The sequence below is a fragment of the Mesoplodon bidens genome, assembly GCF_964165515.1.
Source record: "Mesoplodon bidens genome assembly, chromosome: 19".
NCBI classification, from domain to species: Eukaryota; Metazoa; Chordata; class Mammalia; order Artiodactyla; family Ziphiidae; genus Mesoplodon; species Mesoplodon bidens.
The window spans coordinates 42,885,576-42,907,699 of NC_138179.1; the positions used below are offsets into that span (position 1 = coordinate 42,885,576).

Sequence of the window (22,124 nt, forward strand, 5' to 3'; positions counted from 1 at the left end):
TCTCTTGCTCCTCTCCCCAGGCCGCCACCTAATCCACAACAGGGAGAGTCTGGTCACATGCCAGGATGTCACAGTACTGGGGTCAGGGGATGGTTCTCGGGGGCAGCTCTTGTCCTCCCAAAGCGCTCGGGCGTTTTCCGGGGTTGGTGACCCCACTCTGCACTGCTGTCTCTGCTGCAGCACTTAAGAGACCCAAGCCGGCTGTGGTGGGTGTGACGTGCAGAGGCAGTTTTGACCAGATGGCTTCTCAGCCTCCCCTTTCTACTGCCAGGTGCCAAGGGGCCAACAGCCTGGTGACCCTGAACCCTAAAGTGCAGAGAAACTGGAGCTCAGAGGCTCTGCCCGAAGCCAGTCTGGCTCTTTCTGCTGGAGGTGGGGACCCCACGCTAGCCAGGGTCGGCCACTGATGTTCCCAGCCCCCCAGCCTTGGGGCCTCCCATTCCTTTGCTCTTAAAACAGAAGGACGTTAGCCCCTCCATTCATTTCTTGGGCTGCCATAATAGGATACCACAGACAGGGGAGCTTCAAACAATAGAAATGTATTTCCTCACAGTCTGGAGGCCAGAAGTCTGATATCATGGTGTCAGCAGGTTGGTTCCTTCTGGAGGCTCTGAGAGAGAATCTGTTCCAGGCCCCTCCCCAGCTTCTGGTGGCTGCTGGCGATCCTTGGCATCCTTGGCTAGTAGACACATCATCCAGTCTCTGCTCTGTCTTCACATGACCTTCTCCCTGTGTCCCTGTGTCTTTGATCAAATTTCCCAGTCTTTGAATTAGGGCCCCCTCTAATCCAGTAGGATTGCATCTTAACTTGATGACACCTGCAAAGACCCTATTTCCAAATAAAGTCACATTCACAGGTTCTGGGTGGATATGAATTTTGGGGGGACACTACTTACCCCAGTACAGCCCCCATCCATATAAAGTGGAAAACCCAGCGTCCCATGAGGATCCCCACATTTCTCTGGGTTATCTACCTTCACGTTCCCTGCTTCTGCTGCACACTTGATGGCGGGGTGGGGGGGTCTACACTGGACACCACCCAACTTCTTCGTTTGTGCAAAGCATCGTTCACATGGGCCCTTCCGGGAGCAGACATTCACTGGTGTTTGGGGTGATGGAGCAACTCATTACAGATGACAACACAGGCATTTCTGGCCAACTGGGCTTTCCCCCTTTGACCTTTCTCCACCCCGTCACGTCTTTTCTCTCCCCAGTTCTCTGTTCTGCAGATTCTCACCTCTTCTCTCCCAGGATGTCTGTGAAAACCACAGTCCCTTTTGCTGCTGGGCAAGCAGCTCCCTTCACCTTTTCCTTCCTGCCTCAACCCCTGCAGGCAGGGGAGAGGGTGAGTTCCCCTTCCAGACTAACAAAAGCCATTGGTGTATTTTCCTAAACTGAGTCAAGCCAGCCTGTGACATGTACCAGCTCCCCTGGTGCATGAAAGCAGTTGGCTCTTATTTCAAAGAGCGTTTCTGGTTTTTTTCTTCTTTCTACATCTGCGCCAACATTCTGTGATTCTTAGAGAACCAGAATTCTGAAGAGTAAAGCCCAGAGCCAAGAATGTTCAATCCAGAAGGGGCTTCTAGGAGGAAGGAAACAGACACGACTTCTGCCCACTGGGGTTCTGGGTTGGGGAGACTCGGAGCTGTGCAGACCAGCCGGGCGCAGCTGGCACTGCCAAGGGAACACAGGTGCAATGAGACAGGATCACAAGGAGGACTAATTTGCACCGGGCGGGGGATCAAAGATAAGTAGGATTTAGTCTAGCAAATTATTTCTTGGATATGACACCAAAAACACAGTGCAGAGGCGGCTTTGACCAAAAAATAGCTAAGTTGGACTTCATCAAAATTAAAAACTTTTGTGTATCAAAGGGTACTATCGAGAGAGTGAAAGGACACCCCACAGTATGGGAGAAAATATTCACAAGTCATATATCCAATAAGGGATTAATATCCAGAATATACAAAGAACTTCTATAACTCAACAACAGAAAACCAAGCACCCAATTTTAAAATGGCCAAAGGGTTCAAAAGGACATTTTGCAAAAGAAGATACACAAATAGCCATAAGCACATGAAAATCAGTATATCAGGGATTTCCCTGGTGGTGCAGTGGTTAAGAATCCACCTGCCAATGCAGGGGCCTGCCCCAGAAAGATCCCACATGCCGCGGAGCAACTAAGCCCATGTGCCACAATTACTGAACCTGTGCTCTAGAGCCCACGAGCCACAGCTACTGAGCCCATGTGCCACAGCTACTGCAGCCCGCGTGCCTAGAGCCTGTGCTCTACAGCAAAGAGAAGCCACCACAATGAGAAGCCCACGCACCGCAACGAAGAGTAGCCCCCGCTCACCGCAACTAGAGAAAGCCCGCACACAGCAACAAAGACCCAGTACAGCCAATAAATAAATAAATAAATAAATTTATTTTAAAAAATCAGTATGTCACTAACATTGTATGATATCAATAATCATTAGGGAAATGCAAATCAAACCCATGTAAGATAGCACCTCACACTCATTAGGGTAGCTACCATCAAGTAACAACAGCAGAAATTAACAAATATGGGTGGAGACGTTGGAACCTAGTACGCTGTTGGTAGGAATGTAAAATGGTGCAGCCACTGTAGAAAACTGTGGCAGTTCCTCAACACCTATACATAGAATTACCATATGATTCTACTCCTAGGTATATACACAAAAGGATTGAAAGTAAAGACTAAAACAGATACTTGCACACCCATATTCTTAGCAACACTATTCACAAAAAGGTGGAAACAACTCAAGTGTCCATCAACAGGTGAATGGATAAATAAATGTGGTCTATCCATACAGTGGAATATTATTCAGCCATAAAGGAATGGCATTCTGACACAAGCTACAAGATGGAGGAACCTAAGTGAAAGAAACTTGACACAAAAGGACAAATACTGTATGATTCACTTATATGAGGTCCCTAGGATAGGTAAATTTTTTTTTTTTTTTTTGCGGTACGCGGGCCTCTCACTGTTGTGGCCTCTCCCGTTGCGGAGCAACAGGCTCCGGACGCGCAGGCTCAGCGGCCATGGCTCACGGGCTCAGCCGCTCTGCGGCATGTGGGATCTTCCCGGACCGGGGCACGAACCCGTGTCCCCTGCATCGGCAGGCGGACTCTCAACCACTGCGCCACCAGGGAAGCCCTAGGATAGGTAAATTTTGAGATACAGAAAGTAGATTAGAGGTTCCCAGGGGTTGGAGGAGAGGGGAGGGCGTTAATGTTTAATGGGGACAGAGTTTCTGTTTGGGGTGAAGAAAAATTTTTAGAAATAGTGGTGATACTTGCACAACATTATGAATGTAATCAATACCAATGAATTTACACTTAAAATGGTTAAAATGGTACATTGTATGTTATATATACTTACCACAATTTTTTAAAACTAGTAATGTAATATACCAAGAGCCATTGAGCTATACACTTTAAATGGGTAAATTTTATGATTATGTGAACTATATCTTAATGAAGGTATTAAAAATGAGAGGAGCCCTCCCCCCATGCAAGTCCCATGCAAAGACCCGGAAGTTTTAGGCAGGGGCTTGATGCACTGGAGACACTGGCGGGCCTGAGGCCTCCCAAGGACGCGGCAGGAGCAGGGGCGTCTCTCCAGCCCTCCCTCCCTGCACCCAGCCCTGCCCGCTGCCTCTAGCACCTCCTCTGCAGGCTGGTTCTGTGCTGAGCACACAGCCTCCCCTCAGAAGCCAATTTTCTGCATAGCGAAAATGTTTTCTCTGTGTCCACTCTAGCAGATGGCCCCCCACCTTGGCCTGAATTGAGAAGCGCAGAAATCAAACAGCGGACAGACGGCTTCCTTAGCAATGCCTTATAGGCACACAAGCATGCAAGCTCACACCCGCCCTCCTCCCCCTCCCCCATCCTCCGGCACCATTTGCCTTTGGTGTTTCTAAGCCTGAAGCTGGCCCATGTGCCTGAGCTGAGCCGCCTTCTTCCGCCCCTCAGACCACCCACCGGTCACCTGGCCCCAGGTACTTGCTCATGGTAGGTGCTCAGGAAACAAGTCCTCGATAAGTGAATGAATGCATGAATGTACGTTTTTCTTTATTTCTCTTTTTTTTAAACTGGAATATAGTCGATGTACAATATTGTATAAGTTACAGTTGTACGATATAGTGATTCACATTTTTTAAAGGTTATACTCTATTTATAGTTATTATCAAATATTGGCTATATTCCCTGTGCTGTACAATATATCCTTGTAGCTTATTTTGTACATAGTAGTTTGTACCTCTTAATCCCCTACCCCACGTTTGCCCCTCTCCCTTCCCTCTCCCCACAGGTAACCACTAGTTTGTTCTCTCTCTTTTTTAAAAAAATATTTATTTATTTATTTGGCTGCGCCAGGTCTTAGTTGCGGCACGTGGAATCTTTTAGTTGTGGAATCTTTTAGTTGTGGCATGCGGGATCTTTAGTTGCGGCATGCGGGCTCTTAGTTACAGCATGTGGGATCCAGTTTCCTGACCAGGGATTGAAGCTGGGCCCCCTCTACTGGGAGCATGGAGTCTTAGCCACTGGACCACCAGGGAAGTTCCTAGTTTGTTTTTTATATCTGTGAGTCTGCTTCTTTTTTGTTATATTCACTAGTTTATTGTATTTTTTAGATTCCACATATAAGTGATATCATAGAGAATTTGTCTTTCTCACTTCACTTGGCATAATGCCCTCCAGGTCCACCCATGTTGTTGCAAATGGCAAAATTTCATTCTTTTTTTATGGCTGAGTAGTACACATATACATTTATATACATGCCACATCTACTTTATCCATTCATCTGTTGATGGACACTTAGGTTACTTCCGTGTCTTGTCTTGGCAATTGTATATAATGCTGCTATGAACATTGGGGTGCACATATCTTTTTGAATTAGTGTTTTTGGTTTTTTTTGGATATATACTGGGAGTGGAATTGCTGGGTCATATGGTAGTTCTATTTTTAGTTTTTTGAGAGACCTCCATACTGTTTTCCACAGTGGCTGCACCAATTCACTTTCCTACCAACAGTGTATGAGGGTTCCCTTTTCTCCACATCTCGTCAACATTTGTTATTTGTGTCCTTTTTGATGACAGCCATTCTGACAGGTGTGAGATGATATCTCATTGCAGTTTTGATTTGCATTTCCCTGATGATTAGCAGTGTTGAACATCTTGTCATGTGTCTGTTGGCCATCTGCATGTGCTCTTTGGAAAAATGTCTATTTGGGTCTTCTGCCCTTTTTTTTTTTTTTTCGTCACATGGCATGTGGGATCTTAGTTCCCTGACCAGGGATCAAACCCATGCCCCCTGCAGTGGGAGTGCAGAGTCTTAACCACTGGACCACTAGGGAAGTCCCTTCTGCCCATTTTTCATTCAGGTTGTTTGTGTTTTTGATGTTGAGTTGAATAAGCTGTCTGTATATTTTGGATATTAACCTCTTATTGGTCATACCATTTGCAAATAATTTCTCCCCTTCAGTAGATTGTCTTTTCATTTTGTTGATGATTTCCTTTGCTGTGCAAAAGCTTTTAAGTTAAATTAGGTCCCATTTGTTTATTTTTGCCTTTATTTCCATTGCCTTAGGAGACAGATCCAAAAAAATATTGCTACAATTTGTGTCAAAGAATGTTCTGCCTGTGTTTTCCTCTAGGAGTTTTATGGTTTCTGGTCTTACATTTAGGTCTGTAATACATTTTGAGTTTATTTTTGTATATGGTGTTAGAGAATGTTCTAATTTTATTCTTTTACATGTAGCTGTCCAGTTTTCCCAGCACCACTTATTGAAGAGACTGTCTTTTCTCCATTGTATGTTCCTGTCTCCTTTGTCATAGATTAATTGACCATAAGTGTTTATTTCTGGGTTTTCTATCCTGTTCCATTGATTTGTATGGCTGTTTTTGTGCCAGTACCATTCTGTTTTGATTACTGTAACTTTGTAGTATAATCTGAAGTCAGGGAGTGTAATTCCTGCATCTCTGTTCTTCTTTCTCAAGATTGTTTTGGTTATTTAGGATCTTTTGTGTTACCATACAAATTTTAAAATTGTTTTTTCTAGTTCTGTGAAAAATGCCATTGGTAACTTGATGGCGATTGCATTGAATCTGTAGATTGCCTTGGGTAGTATGATCATTTTAACAATATTGATTCTTCCAATCCAAGAACACGGTATATCTTTCCATCTCGTTATGTTGTTTTCAGTTTCTTTCATCAGTGTCTTATAGTTTTCTGAGTACAGGTCTTTTACCTCCTTAGGTAAGTTTACTCCTAGGTATCTTATTCTTTTTTTTTTTTTTTTTTTTTTTTAATTTTTGGCTGCGTTTGGTCTTGATTGCTGTGCGCAGGCATTCTCTAGTTGCGGCAAGCGGGGGCTACTCTTCGTTTTGGTGCACAGGCTTCTCATCGCAGTGTCTTGTCTTGTTGCAGAGCATGGGCTCTAGGCACGCGGGCTTCAGTAGTTGTGGCATGAGGGCTCAATAGTTGTGGCTTACAGGCTCTAAAGTGCAGGCTCAGTAGTTGTGGCACATGGGCTTAGTTGCTCCACGGCATGTGGGATCTTCCCGGACCAGGGATCAAACCCGTGTCCCCTGCATTGGCAGGCGGATTCTTAACCACTGAGCCGCCAGGGAAGTCCCCTAGGTATCTTATTCTTTTTGATGCAGTGGTAAATGAATTGTTTCCTTAATTTCTCTTTCTAATAGTTCATTGTTAGTGTATACAAATGCAACAGACTTCTGTATATAAATTTTGTATTCTACTATTTTACTGTATTCATCGATGAGCTCTAGTAGTTTTCTAGTGTCATCTTTAGGATTTTCTATGTGTAGTATCATGTCATCTGCAAACAGTGACAGTTTTACTTCTTTTCCAATTTGGACTCCTTTTATTTCTTTTTCTTCTCTAATTGCTGTGGCTAGGGCTTCCAATGCTATGTTGAATAAAAGTGATGAGAGGGAATTCCCTGGCAGTCCAGTGGTTAGAGCTCTGTGCTCTCACTGCTGAGGGCCCAGGTTCAATCCCTGGTCAGGGAACTAAGATCCCACAAGCCACATGGCTTGCCCCCCACCAAAAAAAAGTGATGAGAGTGGGCATCTTTGTCTTGTTCCTGATCTTAGAGGAAATGCTTTCAACTTTTCACTGTTGAGTATGATGTTGGCTGTGGGTTTGTCATACATGGCCTTTATTATGTTGAGGTATGTTCCATCTATGCCCGCTTTCTGGAGTTTTTTTTTTTTTTAATCATAAATACGTGTTGCATTTTGTCAGAAAGCTTTTTCTGCATCTATCTAGATGATCATATGGTTTGTATTCTTCAATTTGTTAATGTGGTGTATCATATTGATTGATTTGCTGATATTGAAAAATCTTGCATCCCTGGGATAAATCCCACTTGATCATGGTGTAAGATCCTTATAATGTATTGTTGGATTCGGTTTGCTAATACTTTGTTGAGAATTTTTACATCTATGTTCACCAGTAATATTGGTCTGTAGTTTTCTTTTTTTGTGATATATTTGTCTGTTATTTGGTATCAGGGTGATGCTGGCCTCATAGAATGAGTTCAGAAGTGTTTCTTCCTTTGCAATTTTTTGGAATAATTTGAGAAGGATAGGTGTTAACCCTGGGTTTAGTGCCTGCGTACTAGTGATCAGAGCCAGGTCCCAGAGTCTGGTTGCCGGGCTCAGGGATCCCAGAGCTGGTGTCACATCACTGTTGGGGTGGGAGGGTGGTTCTTGAAACAGTTGGGTACAGGGTCCAGGCTGTCCTGAAGCTTGTGTTGGCCTGATAGTGAGCAGGACTGGGACCCAGCTGGTTCCAGGGCAGGGTCTAGCCTGCTGGTGGGCAGGCTATATCCATAGGCTGTGGGATTGTGGTTTTCTTGTGTCTGGTGCCTGCCCACTGGTGGGTGGAGCTGGGTCCTGGGCCCTCTGGTGGGCAAGGCGGTGTCTGGGGTGACTGTGGGCTCAAGAAGTCTTTAGGCAGCTTGTCTGCTGATGAGTGGGGTTGTGTCAGTTAGTTGCTTGGCCTGAGGTATCTCAGCACTGGTGCCTACAGGTTGTTGGGTAGCGCCAAGTCTCGGCCTTGATGAGCTAGAGGGAGGATCCCACGCAATGGCGCCTACCAGCACCAGTGTCCACGCGGTAGAAGGAGCTCCCAAGAATGGCTGTCACCAGAGTCTGTGTCCCCAGGGTGAGCCACACCCCGACCCTCACCTCTCCAAGAGACTCTCCAAGACTAGCAGGTAGGTCTTGCCCAGGCTCCTATCAAATTGCTGCTTCTTCCCTGGGTCCTGGAGCATGTGAGATTTTGTGCACACCATTTAAGAGTGAAGTCTCTTTCCACCCCCCCAGTCCTATGGGACTCCTGAAATTAAGCCCTGCTGGCTTTCAAAGCTGATGGTTCTGGGGGCTCATCTTCCTGGTGCAGGACGTCCAGGCTGGGGAGCCTGACGTGGGGCTCAGACCTCTCACTCCTGTTGGAGAACCTCTGCAATGTAATTATTCTCCAGTTTGTGGGTTGCCCACCCAGGGTTATGGGACTTGACTTTATCGAGTGTCTGCCCCTCCTACCCGTCTCGTTGTGGTTTCTTCTTTATGTCTTTAGTTGTAGAAGATCTTTTCTGGTAGGTCTTTTTCATTGATGATTGTTCTGTAAATAGTTGTGATTCTGATGTGCTTGTGAGAGGAGGTGAGCTCAGGGTCCTTCTACTCCACCATCTTGGCTGATCTCCTGTGTGTATGTTTTTCTAAAGGGTCAGTTGTGGTTCTTCATTTCCTTAATATACTTCTCTGCCCCTGTCCCCAAAGGGAGACTGATGAGTCCAGGTCATGACCGTGGGCTCAGGGCCTGTGGACCCCACCCCAAGTACCTACATGCACCCTGATTTATATGGTAGCTAAGAGATTCTGGGGAGAAAATGTGACCCAGGTCCACCAACAATGATCAGAAATATGAACTCGAGTAGCCTGAACAGGGACCCTGAGAGGGCAGTTAACATAGAGGAGAAGTCTGGTGAGGGCAGATCCCATGGCTGCTGGACTGCTGGTGGGGCAGGGGGCAGAGGGGTCCTGTGTGAGCAAGGGTCTAGGAGCAGGTAGGTCAGACGTCCTGCGCAGAGGGCCCTGCTGGTCCTCACGGACTGGGGAGGTTGCCTCCTAGGCTCCAGGGAGAGCCCAAAGGGACTGCAGAGACCAGCTGGTCCCACCCTGTCTTCCTATGCTGGGGGAAACCACGGCCCTGAAGACCACTGTCCACTTCCTTGAGTGACCATGTGAGTCTCAGGAAATGCAAGTGTGCTTCATGGGGAAACCAAGAAATGAAAGGCTTTTCAATTTTTAAGGATCAGACTGTTAGAAACAATTTATTTGAATGTCAGGAGAGGAGGGAGGCTCTGCTCCCGTGGGGAGGGGCACCTCAGGAACCCGAGGCCACAGGGACTTACCACGTGCATCACACGTGGGTGCGTGAGAACCTGAGGGGTCAAGGATGACAGAGCAGCAAAGTGCGAGGGAAGAGCAGGTCTGGCCAGAGATTCACGGGCTCAGATTGGGACTAGGTCCTCTGTGAGGGGGTGGCCTGCCAGCTGCTGACCCCTGCAGATGAACTCGGAACCTGATAGCTAATGTGGAAAGACAGGGGCTTTGCAGTCTGGTCGCCCGCCCTGCCACTCATGAGCTCAGCAGGTCACCCGGCCTCCCCACCAGCTCCTCATCTGCAAAATCAGAGTTATCATCAGGGTGGCCATTGGGATGATGTGAGATGAAGCGTAGGAGTGAGTTAAGCACAGAGCATGATGCACAGTACGGATGTCAATGGCCCCTGGAGGGTGGCAGCACTGCCGGGGCACCTCCAGAGGTGGACTGTGGAGACTCATGAGGGTCTGAGCCCCTGGCAAAGCTAGCCGATGGGCCTGAGCCCAGGTGGGCACCACCGGCTGTGAATGGGAAAGAATCTTCTAGTGGGGGATGGGGGAGGCAGTTCTGCTAAGGTCAAGGCAGCAGTGCTGGCTGACTCCATCCCAGGGAGGGCCCCTCGTTGGCTGGGCTGAGCGTTCCAGCCTCTTCCGAAGGGCCTCTGTTTCCTACAAAGAAGCCAAGCCCTGAGCTCAGAACCACAGGCCTTTCAAAGAGTTCCAGAACCTTTGTAACTTCCCCACAGCCACCACTTTTATTCTCTCCTATTTCCTCATTCCAGCAAGTAGTTAACTTCTCAGAGCCCATGTGGCTTTGTGCTCCTTGGAGGTCTGTAGAGAGGGGGCTGCTGCAGACAGACCCACTCGCTGGGAGCCTCATGGGAGCAGACAAGGAGATGGAGCAGGTCAGGACTCCTTGAATCGTGCTGCTCCTACCCTGGGGGCCCACAGCTGATGCACAAGCCCCAGCTTCCTGGAGCAAGGATGGGGGTGGGGTGATACATTCCCTGGACCCTCCAGGGGTTGGTCTACACTCCTGTGCTGCCCCCTGGGGGGCTTCTGGGGTGGGAGGAGTGTGACCCTAGAGCAGGTCAGCCAGGTGGTGCAGGAGAGACACGAAGGCTGAGACCCAGGGGACATGGGGGCTGTCTCCCTGTGTGCAGACAGGTGGGTGGACGCTGCAGCTCAGTATAAGGAACTGGGCACTACAGAAAAGAAATTAAAAAGGTAGAAAAGAAATAAAGGAAACTCCCAGCTGGAGCTGTCTGAAAATGGGACAGACTCTCTATGAATAGTGAGTTCCCCATCACTAGAAGTGTGCAAGCTGAGAACATTTTCATACACCTGATGGGCCGTTGGAGTCAATGGCTTTGGAGACACTCTCCAGCTTTGAAATCCCGAGCCTGTGTCCCTCTGCCCCAGGCTCCCACGCAAGCGAGCTCAGCAGCAAGGCCTGACTGCCTCCCCGCGAGCTGCTGTTTTCAGCTCCATGGCCCCTAAAGTCAGTCACTGATGTAACCAGTATCAGGTGTGAGAGGTGGGGAAAGTAACTTGTTTCTGATGATAGTTAAAATACCCAAGTTTTTGAATGAGCACTTCCATAGGAATTAGAAATGTAAGAGTGATGTTGTTAAAGGCATAACTATGCACTTGCTTGAGTGGGAGGCAAAGAGGTGGTGTGTTGGCTGGAGCTGCTGGGATTGGGTACAACCCCTGCTCTGGCCACACGTGTGCAGCCTGGAGGTGGATACCACCCGCCAAGGGCAACTCTGGAGAAAACAGGTCCAGGGTCTTCAACCTGGCAGGGTCTTCTCTCTTCCAACTGGGGCTCCTCCTGCAGGGGCAATAGGGCGAGTGGCCACCTGCTCTGAGGCCAAATCCCCTCCCTCTGTACCACCCCAGGCAATGGACGGCTCAGTTACAGCCCCACCAAACCCCAGGTCCTGAGTCCTGGCCAGGTCCCCTCTGCTAACCCAGTGTGCATGTGGGCATGTGTGTTGGGGCATGGGGGAGACCCACCAACCAGGCAGGCTACTTTGGCCCCTGGTCATTAATTTTGGCCCCTGGAAGGGAACAGTTCCAAAGCTCTTTGTTCATGCAGTCTAGCTTGGTCCACCAGGGGCCAGGGAAGTAAGTTCTTCTCAGTGCCCAGGGCTCCCGCGTCACCCATCTTCTTCTTATGTGAATCTAGAGATGCTGTCTTGCTTGAGAGCAGGAAAGCAGCCTGGGAACCCCCAAAGAGGAGAGGTAACCAGGTGTTGGCCAAGGATGGGTCAGCAGGGATGTGGCAAAGGAGAGCAGAGCAGGGCTGTTTGGGAAGGACAAGCCCAGGCCACCTGGGACCTGTGCCCAGGTGTGCTGTGGGCAGTGCACTCAGTAAGGAGCAGGGCTGCAGGCGAGGTGAGGAACAGGCAGTTACTCTGCACCTCAAGCCCCAGTGTGGCCTCCACACTTTGGGAAATCACTTCACCTCTCTCTGCCTTGGTATCGGCTATCGGGCAGGCCCCCTCCCCACCTCTGATGTCCAGTGTCACCAGATGGCTGCGGGATTTTCAAGGGGCACAGGGCAATAGGCAGGCATGCATCCCCTGGGAGGACCCCTGAGGTCATCCAGCAGGTTGAGGTGACATCTGCAAGCTTGAGAAAAGAGACATTCCAAGGAGACCACAGTCTTTCTTCACTCTTTACTGTGTAAAAATAAACTCAACAATTCATGTCATTTCAGCAAGAAAATGAAGAAAAAGAAAAAAGCAAGAATACCAGTAGAAATAGTGCATTTCCAGAACTGCTTATGGGAGGTGGCAGGTCCCATGGTTTTGACCCCTTAGATACCCAAAAGGCTGCGGATCTTATGAAAAATGTACAGCTTTGGTTAGCAAATAATGAAAAAGTAAGATACATCAATTCTGTTTCCTATTATACAGTATATACAATATAACAATATCAACTATAGGGGGTTTGCTTTGTTGTTGTTGTTGATTTTTTTTTTTTTTTTGGCAAATAAGACCAAATTGGGACTTTAAGTATTGGGCTTTTCTTCTCCTCAATGACTTGTTCCCCTTCAACAAATGGCACTTAAGTCCACTGTGCATGGAAGTGATACATTTCCCGTCATTAGTTGAATAAATTTACACACTGTGTTTTAAGAGATGAAACCATGACTGCTTGAAGCCACATTTTGGTTGCCATAAGATTACAAAGGATACTATCCTCTTAATGTTTACAATTCGGAACCCTAGTTTCTTCTATCAGGGTTGGAACTGGCCATCAAGTCCTCAACTCATTCCACTTAACAAGTCAGCTCCGAGACAGAGGGGCCACCATAAATGGCCAGTGTACATCCCATCCCCGACACATCTTTGAGAACAGGCGGCCCCTGTTTGGAGCTCACTGGAACGACTGTGACCTTCATGCCAGCCTCTTCCCTCCCCTTCACTCCCCACAAGACACCCCCTTGGTCTCAGGTCCCAGGGCTGGTGACAAAGTGATCATTGCAGTCTTAGAAAATAAAACTGTGAATCTACAAAAGGAACGGAAAGCATACGAAATGTATCTCTTTCTTCCAAAATAACAAGCTTTCAGTTCTACGTTTTTGGCGGAGCCTGAAAGTATTTTCAAGGGAAATATAGATTGAGTTAATTTATAGGTTTGTCCTTTTCTTTCATAAAAATACTCTTGTTTGGTAATAAACTTTTTCTTCTAGAGTAAGAGAAATAATACTGTTATCAAAAGCAAGAAAGGCTTACGATTCAAGTGGGCTTTAATCCCCCGAGGGCCCGGAGAGCCTCTGTCAGCAGCTCTCCCACCTCGGACACCCAGGGAGCTGTGGGACACCAGCTCGGTGAAAGCAAACACTGTCTCGACAGTGCTTTTTTATCTTCTTATTTTATAAAATGGCTTACCTGAGATAGGCATGTATTATTCAGTGCAAGAGGGAACATCAATCAGATTAAGGGGTAGATGGAAACTATGTGGATTAGATTTGTGGCTGTGTCAATCTGCCTTCCTCGGGGCTGGCAAAGTGCCAAGTGTTACCACAGTAGGGGAGTCCAGGGCTTGGCACAGGCTCCAGCTGGGGAGGGCGGAGGGAGTTAAACATCAGCTTCCATCCCTGGCACCGTGGGTGTGTCAGGGGAGGGGCGAGGAGGGTGACCAGGTGGGGAGGCTGAAGGGACACAGGCGTAAGCATCTGGGCTGTGCTCTACCCCTCTCTACTTAGGGCAGAGGATGGCTTGTGGTCCTGAAAGGACAGCTCCCACTGCGCCCACTGGGACAGGAGGTGGTCCGGGGTCTGGTAGACCCCTAGATCGGCAGGGGCTGGTGGGAGGTGCTGATGGGAGAGCACCTAGCACACTCTGGGCCTTGCCTACAGCTCTGAGATGGCTGGAGTGAGGGGTGGGGCCGATCTGGTCTAGAGGGGGATACTAAGCTCTCACTCTCTCCCAACCACAAGCATCGTTAGGCTTGTTCTCAACCTACACGTTAAAAATACTTCTTGGTATGTTTGGGGAGTGGGGAGGGGGAGAGGGAATCAATCTCTCCCTTGACCTCCTCCGACACCCTTGGCTTGCTTACCCAGCCATTTTAGTAGCTGCATGGATGGTCACAGAACAATGGGTGGCACTGGGCACACAACACAGAACCAGAGAAGTTCATGCAGGCAGGGGAACACACACCAGACTGAGGAAGCAAGGGACATGCCACCCCAAGGAACATGCAAACAGAGAAGATCCCTTCAGATCCACAGATGCCACAGCCCGATGGGCTCTGACAAAGCACAGCGGTCTCAGAAAAAGCCACTGTTGAACCACAACACACAGCCTGGCGCCTGGACCTCACCCTCAGCACTAGAGTGATGCATTGCAGAATGGCGGCTGGGTGCCGTGCAGACACCCACGCGGACACCAACACAGAGACACCAACACAGACACACACAGATGCACTAGGTTTCTGACACAACACGGACCTGCGTTTAAGGAGACAGGTGCCCTGGAAGGAACAGAAGACAGAAACACCTGCTCCTCCTGAAGAAATGTCTGCAGCTGTAGGTGAGCCAGGCAGTGCAGTAAAATTTCTAGAAAGACTTGCCAGCCTTTTGCTAATTAGACTCCTGATGACAGAGTCTAGGTTGCCCTCAGGGTGTGCGACCCCCTGATGGTGCAACAAAGCAGGGAGCTCACCCTCCCCTGGGTGTGATCGTCTGAGTGTTCTTCTTCTCGCTCTCATTCAACACACACACACACACACACACAAACACACACACACTTATCTCCCCACCTTGGAAGGACTAGAAGGAGGTGCACATGTTAAGTTTTTCACGGAGGGAAAGAAGTGTCAAAGCTTCTGGACACTGGCTGGGTCTCAGTGTCATCAGCTGGTGACAGGTTGGGGGCTACATCAGGACTTGCGCTCTGTAAGATGGGGGAGTGGATTTCAGGCCCCGGCCTAGCCATGCGTGGCTCCCCAGGAGAGGTCTCCGGAGGCCCTGCCCCCTTGGAGGGCTCGCCTGGGCCCGGGTGAAGAATATGGCTGTCAGAGTTACCACGGACCTGGCCCATCGACTGGCTGGGTTCAAGTTTAAGTGGCCCTATGTGGCTGGGTCGTAATCAGAGCGTGGGTTTCCTGGTCTAAAAGGTCTGCTCTCAAGCTGACCCACCGAAGCCTCTGGTCTCCCACTGCCTGAGGCCAAGTGGAGGAGACCAGGGGTCCTGGCTTCCTGGGCTGTGGATGGGATGTTCCTCTCTTGGGGGCACTAGCTGGCAGCTGAAGGGGAGTCTGAGGACGTGGGAAGGCTGAGGGCCACAGACGGTATCCTGGGCCAGAGCTGGCCGAGCTGGGTATGCAGGCTGGCCTCCCAGGCCCAGCGCTGCCCTCAGATACCAACAGCAGGATGCTGGCCAGGCACTGGGGATTGGGGGAGGGACTGCCCGGATCCTGAGGCTGGTCCCACCTCCTCTGCCCCCGCCCAGCATGTGGTGCCATCACAGGACACTGTCTGCCTTCAACCCTTCAGAGAGAATTCCTTCTATGACAAAATACAAATTCTCTATGGAGAGGCCCCCGGCCTTTAACAAACTGCTAAAAGATATTTATTTTATCAATATAGAGATATGTGGCTCTGAAAAACGTTTACAAACAAAGACGAATGCATTGCAGAAGAAGGTGCAACAGCCCCAAGGCACGCGGGCAGACACCAAAGTTGTCAATGCAGATATTAGACCAGTCATGAGATTTCCCAAAGCCACAGAGAAAGAAGAAATGAAATACCTCATTTTAAAAGAGAATGCCTCCCCAGAGAGACAGACCCTTGTAGACACACAAACACACACACACACACACATACACTCACACACAGGTCCTCTCACCTACGTGTGCGTTTTTCAAAATGTTGCAGCTGCCGGCTTTACTGGTGAACAGGGCATGCCTGAGAAACAGTGCGGGCTCCTAGAGAGAAGTGGGGACACCTCGGGGACAGATGGGAGCCAGGCCTGCTTCACGTGCACGAGGACGAAACCAGGCTGTGTGCGTGTGCACATGTGCAAGGGTGATGGCCTTGAGTCATTCCTGGGGGAAAGGGAGAGAAGAAGAGACGACGGATCATCACCGTACAAGCAGGGGGGAAGCGGGACGGGGCTGGGGACCTGGGGACCAGGAGGCTCAGCCCGGCCCTGGGCCTCAGTTGATCTGGCGACAGGCTTCGAATGTCCACTTGGTGGCTCCGCCATAGATCTCGATGTGGGACTCAGCCCAGGCAATGACGTTGCCGGAAAGGGCCTTGGTGCTGCAGGTGGCCAGGTTGTACACCTCCCCCGGGGTCAGCTTGCGGTCCCAGATGTTGAAATGGGCCAGCTCGCCCACGAACGCTTGGGTGGCATCAAACCCACCACCTAGAGTGTCCTTCAGAGAAAAGCAGAGGATGAGGTGGAGGGGGTCATAGAAGTGGGGGCCTATCAGGAGGGCATCCCTGGGGGAAAGGCTCTCGGGTCTACCTCTGGTCCATTTGTCTCCCTGTGTCTGGTCTTCAGCTATCCATCAGTCTCTCCCCTGTGGGGAGCTCAGGAAAAGGAGTGATGCTGGCCTCCTCTGCCCTGGATGCAGAGTTTCTCCTGGGGGCACCTGAGAGCTGCCCAGTGAGGGAGGGTGTCAGCCAGGTCCGTGGACAACTGTGGGAGCAGTGCCTGGGGGGCCTCCCCTACACTCCCTGCCTCTAGTCAAGAAACTCAGATGTCGCTCTCTGACAGCAATAGCTGCCCAATGAGAATGGAAGCCCTGGAAGCCCTCCTGCCTGCCTTTCCCTCCTGGGTGCCCAGTGGGAGACAAACCACTTCCAGGAAATAAATTATGCATCACTAAATGCACATTTGGTCTTCCTGTGCCAAAGAGCATTGCTGCAGTCGTTGAGAAAGTTGTGGAGAGCCTTGAGACCAGAGCCCACTCCTGCTTGCCTTTCCTGAAAGTGCCCACTCAGAGCAGGGACTTTGCCCAAACTGCTGCATCACTTGCTTCCCTCAGCTACTTCTAGGGGAAACCACTTCCCTCTCCAGCTCCCTCCCACTTTGCTCACTGCTGCCTCTCTGCCCTCTCTCCCAACACCCTCATTCTCCTTTCTCCTGCCTAGTCTCTGGTTCTGGGGCTCCTCCCCCTGCAGCTGCCCCCCACCCGCCTTTCCCTGCCCCCACGGCCTGTACCTGCTCCTGGCCCAGCACCAGCACGCCCTGTGGCTTGATGGGGTGATAGGGCGCCAAGTTCTCGCCGTTGCCTGCCTGGGTGCCATCCTGGTAGGCTTCCCAGACCCCGTCCCGGGTGGTCCAGGTGATGCAGATGTGGTGCCACTTGCCATCATTGATTACAAAGGGCAGCTTAGCCACCTGGGAAGGAGAACAACATACAGGACATTATGGGAACAGGGGTACAATCAGAATCAATTATCATCACTAGTTAGTAGTTCAACCGATATTCATAGGCATTTACAATAAATATCAAGAGCCATTACTGAGTTCTTGCAGCACCTGCCCCTCTGGACTGTCAGGCCCATCCACTGATGGAGCACAAAATCACAAAGGAAATGGGAAGATTTGTCAAGGGGGCTCCTAAGATCGATCTGCATATGCAATCTCCTCCCTCCTACTCACCCTCCTCCCTCTTGGCTAGTCTACGAAACAGGCCCTCTGATGGAGGAGGGCCACCCCTGGGGGCTGAGTTCACTGCTCCTTTCTGAGCCTCTCCTCTCTTCCAACACTCCATCTCTAATTGCCAGATCTCTGGGTCTACAACCCGCCCAGCCTTTTTGCAGAGACTCTATGAAAGATGCCAGGGGAGATGGCACCATGCCTTTTAATGCTCAGACCAGCCTCTCACCTGGAATTTCACTCAGGCTCTTAACATTTCAGGCAGGGAGGCTGCTTCAGCCAATGAAAGAACCTTCACACCCTTTTAACTTGGGGGAAATGGGGCGCCAGAAAGGCACAGACCTTTCTAGGCAAGGCATCAAGAGCAAGGCTTGGAATCTAATTCCCAGCCTAGGTTTTAGACATTTACTACCAAAGCTGGCATAGAGATGAGGGAGTTTGAGAGTTGGCAGCTATTCCCACAGCTAACGGAGGGCTAAGATGGAGACGGGTTCCCTGGAGGGAAAGGTTGCCCTCTCCCAAGGACTCACCCAGATCTGGCCTTCTCCCAGGGGTAGGGGGCTAAGCAGGATTGATCTGGACTCTCTAGGAGCATCTTTACCACCCACCCCAGCATCTATGGTCTCCCAAATATGGGGGAGCAAAGTCAGCTCCAAGGCCAGCTGGGGGAGGAGGAGTCTGTCAGATGGATTGTCCCCCTGGATTATCCTCCTCCACCCCGAGCCAGGAGGCCTCTGTCTGGGAGGCCTGTTCGTGGAGCATGGCAAGGGCACCCCTACCTATTTCTCCCAGTCCTCACCCTGCATCTCCCTCAGCCCTGCCTGGCAGGCTCTCCTCTTGGGGCCACAGTAGCATCTGAGGCCGTATCTTATGCTACTGAGACCTGTCCCAGCAGCTGGCATAGACTGGGGCCCTGGGGGCCTCGCCCTGCTGCCCTGCAAGTCCAGAGGGGCGGGGACTCTACCTTGTCGTTGATGAGGATCTCCATGGGGTTGTTGCCCCACTCAATGAGGACCAGCTCATTGGCCTGGCCGGGCACGGCATAGGAGAAGGGCGTGCCCACCCCTGGCGCTGCGCTGGACTTGAGCCACATGCACACCGTGAAGGCGTACATCTCTGGCAGGCTCTTCTTCACCTTGGCATACATGTAGTTGGTCCGCAGGGGGAATGTGAGCTGGAACTTGTCTCCAGGGCGGTTGTCCTTCTGACCTGGGGAGGACGGGACACAGTCCAGACACCTGCACCTTGACGAAGCGCCTGCCCCTGACTATAGCAGGCTTGCCAGTGCCCCTGCCCCCAACCAGGCTTGGTGATGCAGACAAAGCAGACTCCTCTCTGTTCTGTAGATGCTGAGAAGGAGGCTCGGGAGAGGTCAAGTACTTTGCCCCAGGGCACAGGGCCAGGACAAAAGAGCTGACCCAAGGTCTCTGCTCCCGGTCTGGCTCCCATAAGGTGGCTCCCACGTGGTGACCCCTGTGGAGAGGCTGGGGTGGGGGTGTGGGGAGCCGCCCGCACACGCTGGGCTCTGAGCATCTGCACCTGGGCTGGGCAGTGGGCATGGGTAGGGAGTGGGTCAGGGCACACCCTGTAAAGCAACGCTCGAAGGTGTCACCACAGAGGAAGGAAGTCTCCTCCCGGCCAGTAAAGAGGCTAGCTCCCCTCAGAGCAGCCCCTCCAGGAGCCCAACCTGATTCCAGGATGCTGACTGCTGATGGTGCTCAGAACCAGGCCCCCGGTGCCTGTCACACTTCCCTTGAGGCCAGGACACACTGCAGCCCCTGGTCACTCATCTGACCCAGCCGATTTGCCCCGAGGACTCAGGCTGTTTCCAGAATCCCATCCTTCCCACAGGAGGGAAAGTTGTACCCCACCCCCCCAGGCTCTTCTAGCAACTCTGGCCCCCTGCAGAGAGGGCAGGACAGCAGGGAACCGGGAGGTAGCCCTAAAGCCAGGTTCCCCTAAGGTGACTGCTTTGAGGATGATGCCAATCATTCTCAGGGAGAGCTTCCTGTGTGTTTCCTGAAAGATCAGGCTTCTGGTCCCATACCCTCCCTTTATACACGGCCACCAGCTCCCCTCCTGCCGGCAATGTCTCCAGGGAATGCTTTTCTGCCCTCTCCCAACCCACACACACACTGTGGCTGTGGCCCTGGGCATGATGTGACTGATTCCAGGCAAAACATTCCAATCCAGCAGTGGGCATGGGCACCAGGCCCAGAGCCAGGAACACACACCCACCAGCTCCAGGGTGTACACTGGGTGCTGCCAGGGAGCCCAGCACTAAACCGGCCCTCCAGGCCAAGAATTATTTCTAGAAGGCATCCTACTGGGCCAGCAACCCCACGCCCTTCCTCTAAGCCAGGTGTCAGGGAACAGAGCAGGGCTGGCCCTCAGTGTTCCCCTTCCATTTCAGGCTGGCAGCCCCCTGCTCTTGGAGCACATCTGGTCCCTGGTCTCTCCAGGGGGTGTTCTTCATTTCCCCAATCTCCCCTTTCTCCCCCCCTCCTCCCTTCCCCGATCTGTTTTTCAGTTACATAACGTGCCTTAAGATGGCACTGTTTAAATCCATCCAGCACACTTTGCAGTCTGAGAAGGGTCACGTGGCCCTGCTTCGAGCCCCGAGTCTCACCCCCTCCCCCACTTTTACAACCTTGTTTGATTTCTGCGATTTCAAGGCTGAGCCTCCTGAGCTCATCCGTGGGCCCTGGGGCGAGATCGGGGCTGGCTGGAGTTGGCGACTCGGAAACCGCAGGGCTGCATGCAAGATGCCTGGGCTTGGGTCACAAAGGAGAGAAAATCTCGGGGGTGTGCTCAGGGCGGAGGGGAGGACCCGGAAATCCCCAGAGGATGCCAGGGGCACCAAGGAGCTGGGAGGAAACCTGCTCAGGGCCCAAATGTGCCATGGACCAAGAGGACCCAGCCCCAGCCTATGCCCTGCTCTCTGCTGTGGATGGGGACTGGCTAGAGCCAGGTTTTCTTAGCCAGGGAGGACTTGAGCCAGCCAAAGCTATAGTGCAAAGTTGCTGAAGATTAAACAAATCAGACTTGGAAAAATCCTGTGTGTGTGTGAGTGTGTGAGTGTGGCGGGGGAGGGGGGAGGGAACCCCAGGCAATCCCTTCCTCACTCTGCTTCCTGAGATGTCCCAAGCCCAGGGCACCCCAGTCCTGCCAGGAACACCAACTGGAGAACCTGGGGCAGGGATGGGGCAGTGGAGGAGCTGAGGGCTTTTACACTCCCAACCTGAGCTATGCAGGAAGCCAGGACCAGAGGCAGGGTCCCACTGGTCCAGGGAGCTGAGACAGGATGCATGACTCCCCAGCCCCCCATGACCATTACCTTTCTCGAGCTCGCTGATCCGCTGGTGCAGGGAAGTCAGGGCACTCTCGATCTTGACTCTTTCCTCTGTGTCATTTCTGGGGCCCCCCTTGCCCTCCTCCAGAGTGTTCACCCGAGACAGCACCTGCCTCTCCAGGTCATCGATCTTGCTCTGCAGCAGATCCTTGAGGCTGTTGGTCTGGCTGGAGGAATTGAGCCGGCTGTACTGCTGCGAGGGTGCAAGGGCGGGGTGGGGGGGAAACCATATCGTTACGCGTGGAGCAGGGGCCGTGCCGGGAGGCCGGTGGCGCGGTCCCCTCAGGGCGACTGCTGGGGCAGCCTGGCGGGGAGCTCGGACGAGTGGCCGTCCGCGGGGCCCCGCACGCTTGGGGAGGGCCCAGCCAGGCATCGGCACCCGGCCGAGGCCGGGGTTGGGGGGGTCGGGCCGGGTCGGGAATGGAGGTGGGGGAGGGCAGAGGGGCGCGCGAGCCAGAGGGGAAACAGCGGCGCGCGCGGACCTCGAGGTTCTCCAGGCGGGTTTTGAGCGACTGCAAAGTTTGCCCGAGTTGGCTGAGCGTCTCGGCGGCCGGCGTCCGAGACAGGTCGCCCATGGTGTTCTTGCCCGAGCCGGGCTGCTTGCGGCCGCCGCCCGTCCGCGCCTCGCCGGCGCTCGCGTCCAGCGTGCTCTGGCTCTCGCAGCGGCCCAGCTTGGTGGTCAGCTCGCGGATGGTCTCCTTCTGGCTCAGGATGGTCTCCTTCTGCTGCAGCACGGTCTCGCGGAGCTGCAGCACGTTGCTCCGGAGCTCCTCGGCGCCGCCGGCGGCCACGGACGCGGCGCACATGTCGGCGTCCACCGGCACCGAGGTGCAGATGAAGCGCGTCGGCCCAAAATCCTGGGCCCCGCTGCCCAGGAGGCAGAGGGCGAGCAGCGCACAGGTGCGCGCGGCACGGCCGGCCAGCATGGCTGCGGGCGCTGGGACCCGGCGCTCCGGGCCGGGCTCGGCTCGGCTGGAGCTCCGCGGGCGGCCAGCGCTCTGGGCGCCGCGCTGCTCACTGCTCCGCCGCGCAGTCCGCACCGCCGCGCTGTCCGGCCCCCACTGCCGCCTGCGCTGCGGAGCCCGCGCCTTTTATGCCACCGCGGGAGGGGCCTCGCGCTGCCGACGTCAGCGGGGGAGGAATCCCGCTTTAATTGTCTGCGGCCCGGGCCCGCTGCTCGGCTGGGGTCGCAGGGGTGCGCAGT

General features: G+C 52.1%; 2 protein-coding genes across 2 annotated transcripts in view; one reads left to right on the top strand and one right to left on the bottom strand.

Moving 5' to 3' along the window:
• The window catches only part of ENDOV (endonuclease V), a 101,601-nt gene that overhangs the window by 41,584 nt on the left and 37,893 nt on the right, over positions 1-22,124 (top strand). The window lies entirely within an intron of this gene.
• NPTX1 (neuronal pentraxin 1) lies at positions 12,150-21,931 on the bottom strand. Its single transcript, XM_081219880.1, has 5 exons — positions 21,403-21,931; positions 20,906-21,113; positions 18,533-18,777; positions 17,128-17,307; positions 12,150-16,336 (listed from the first exon to the last, which is right to left on the bottom strand). Exons 1-5 carry the CDS (start codon positions 21,844-21,846, stop codon positions 16,115-16,117), a joined length of 1,299 nt encoding a protein of 432 aa, XP_081076006.1. The 5' UTR covers positions 21,847-21,931; the 3' UTR covers positions 12,150-16,114.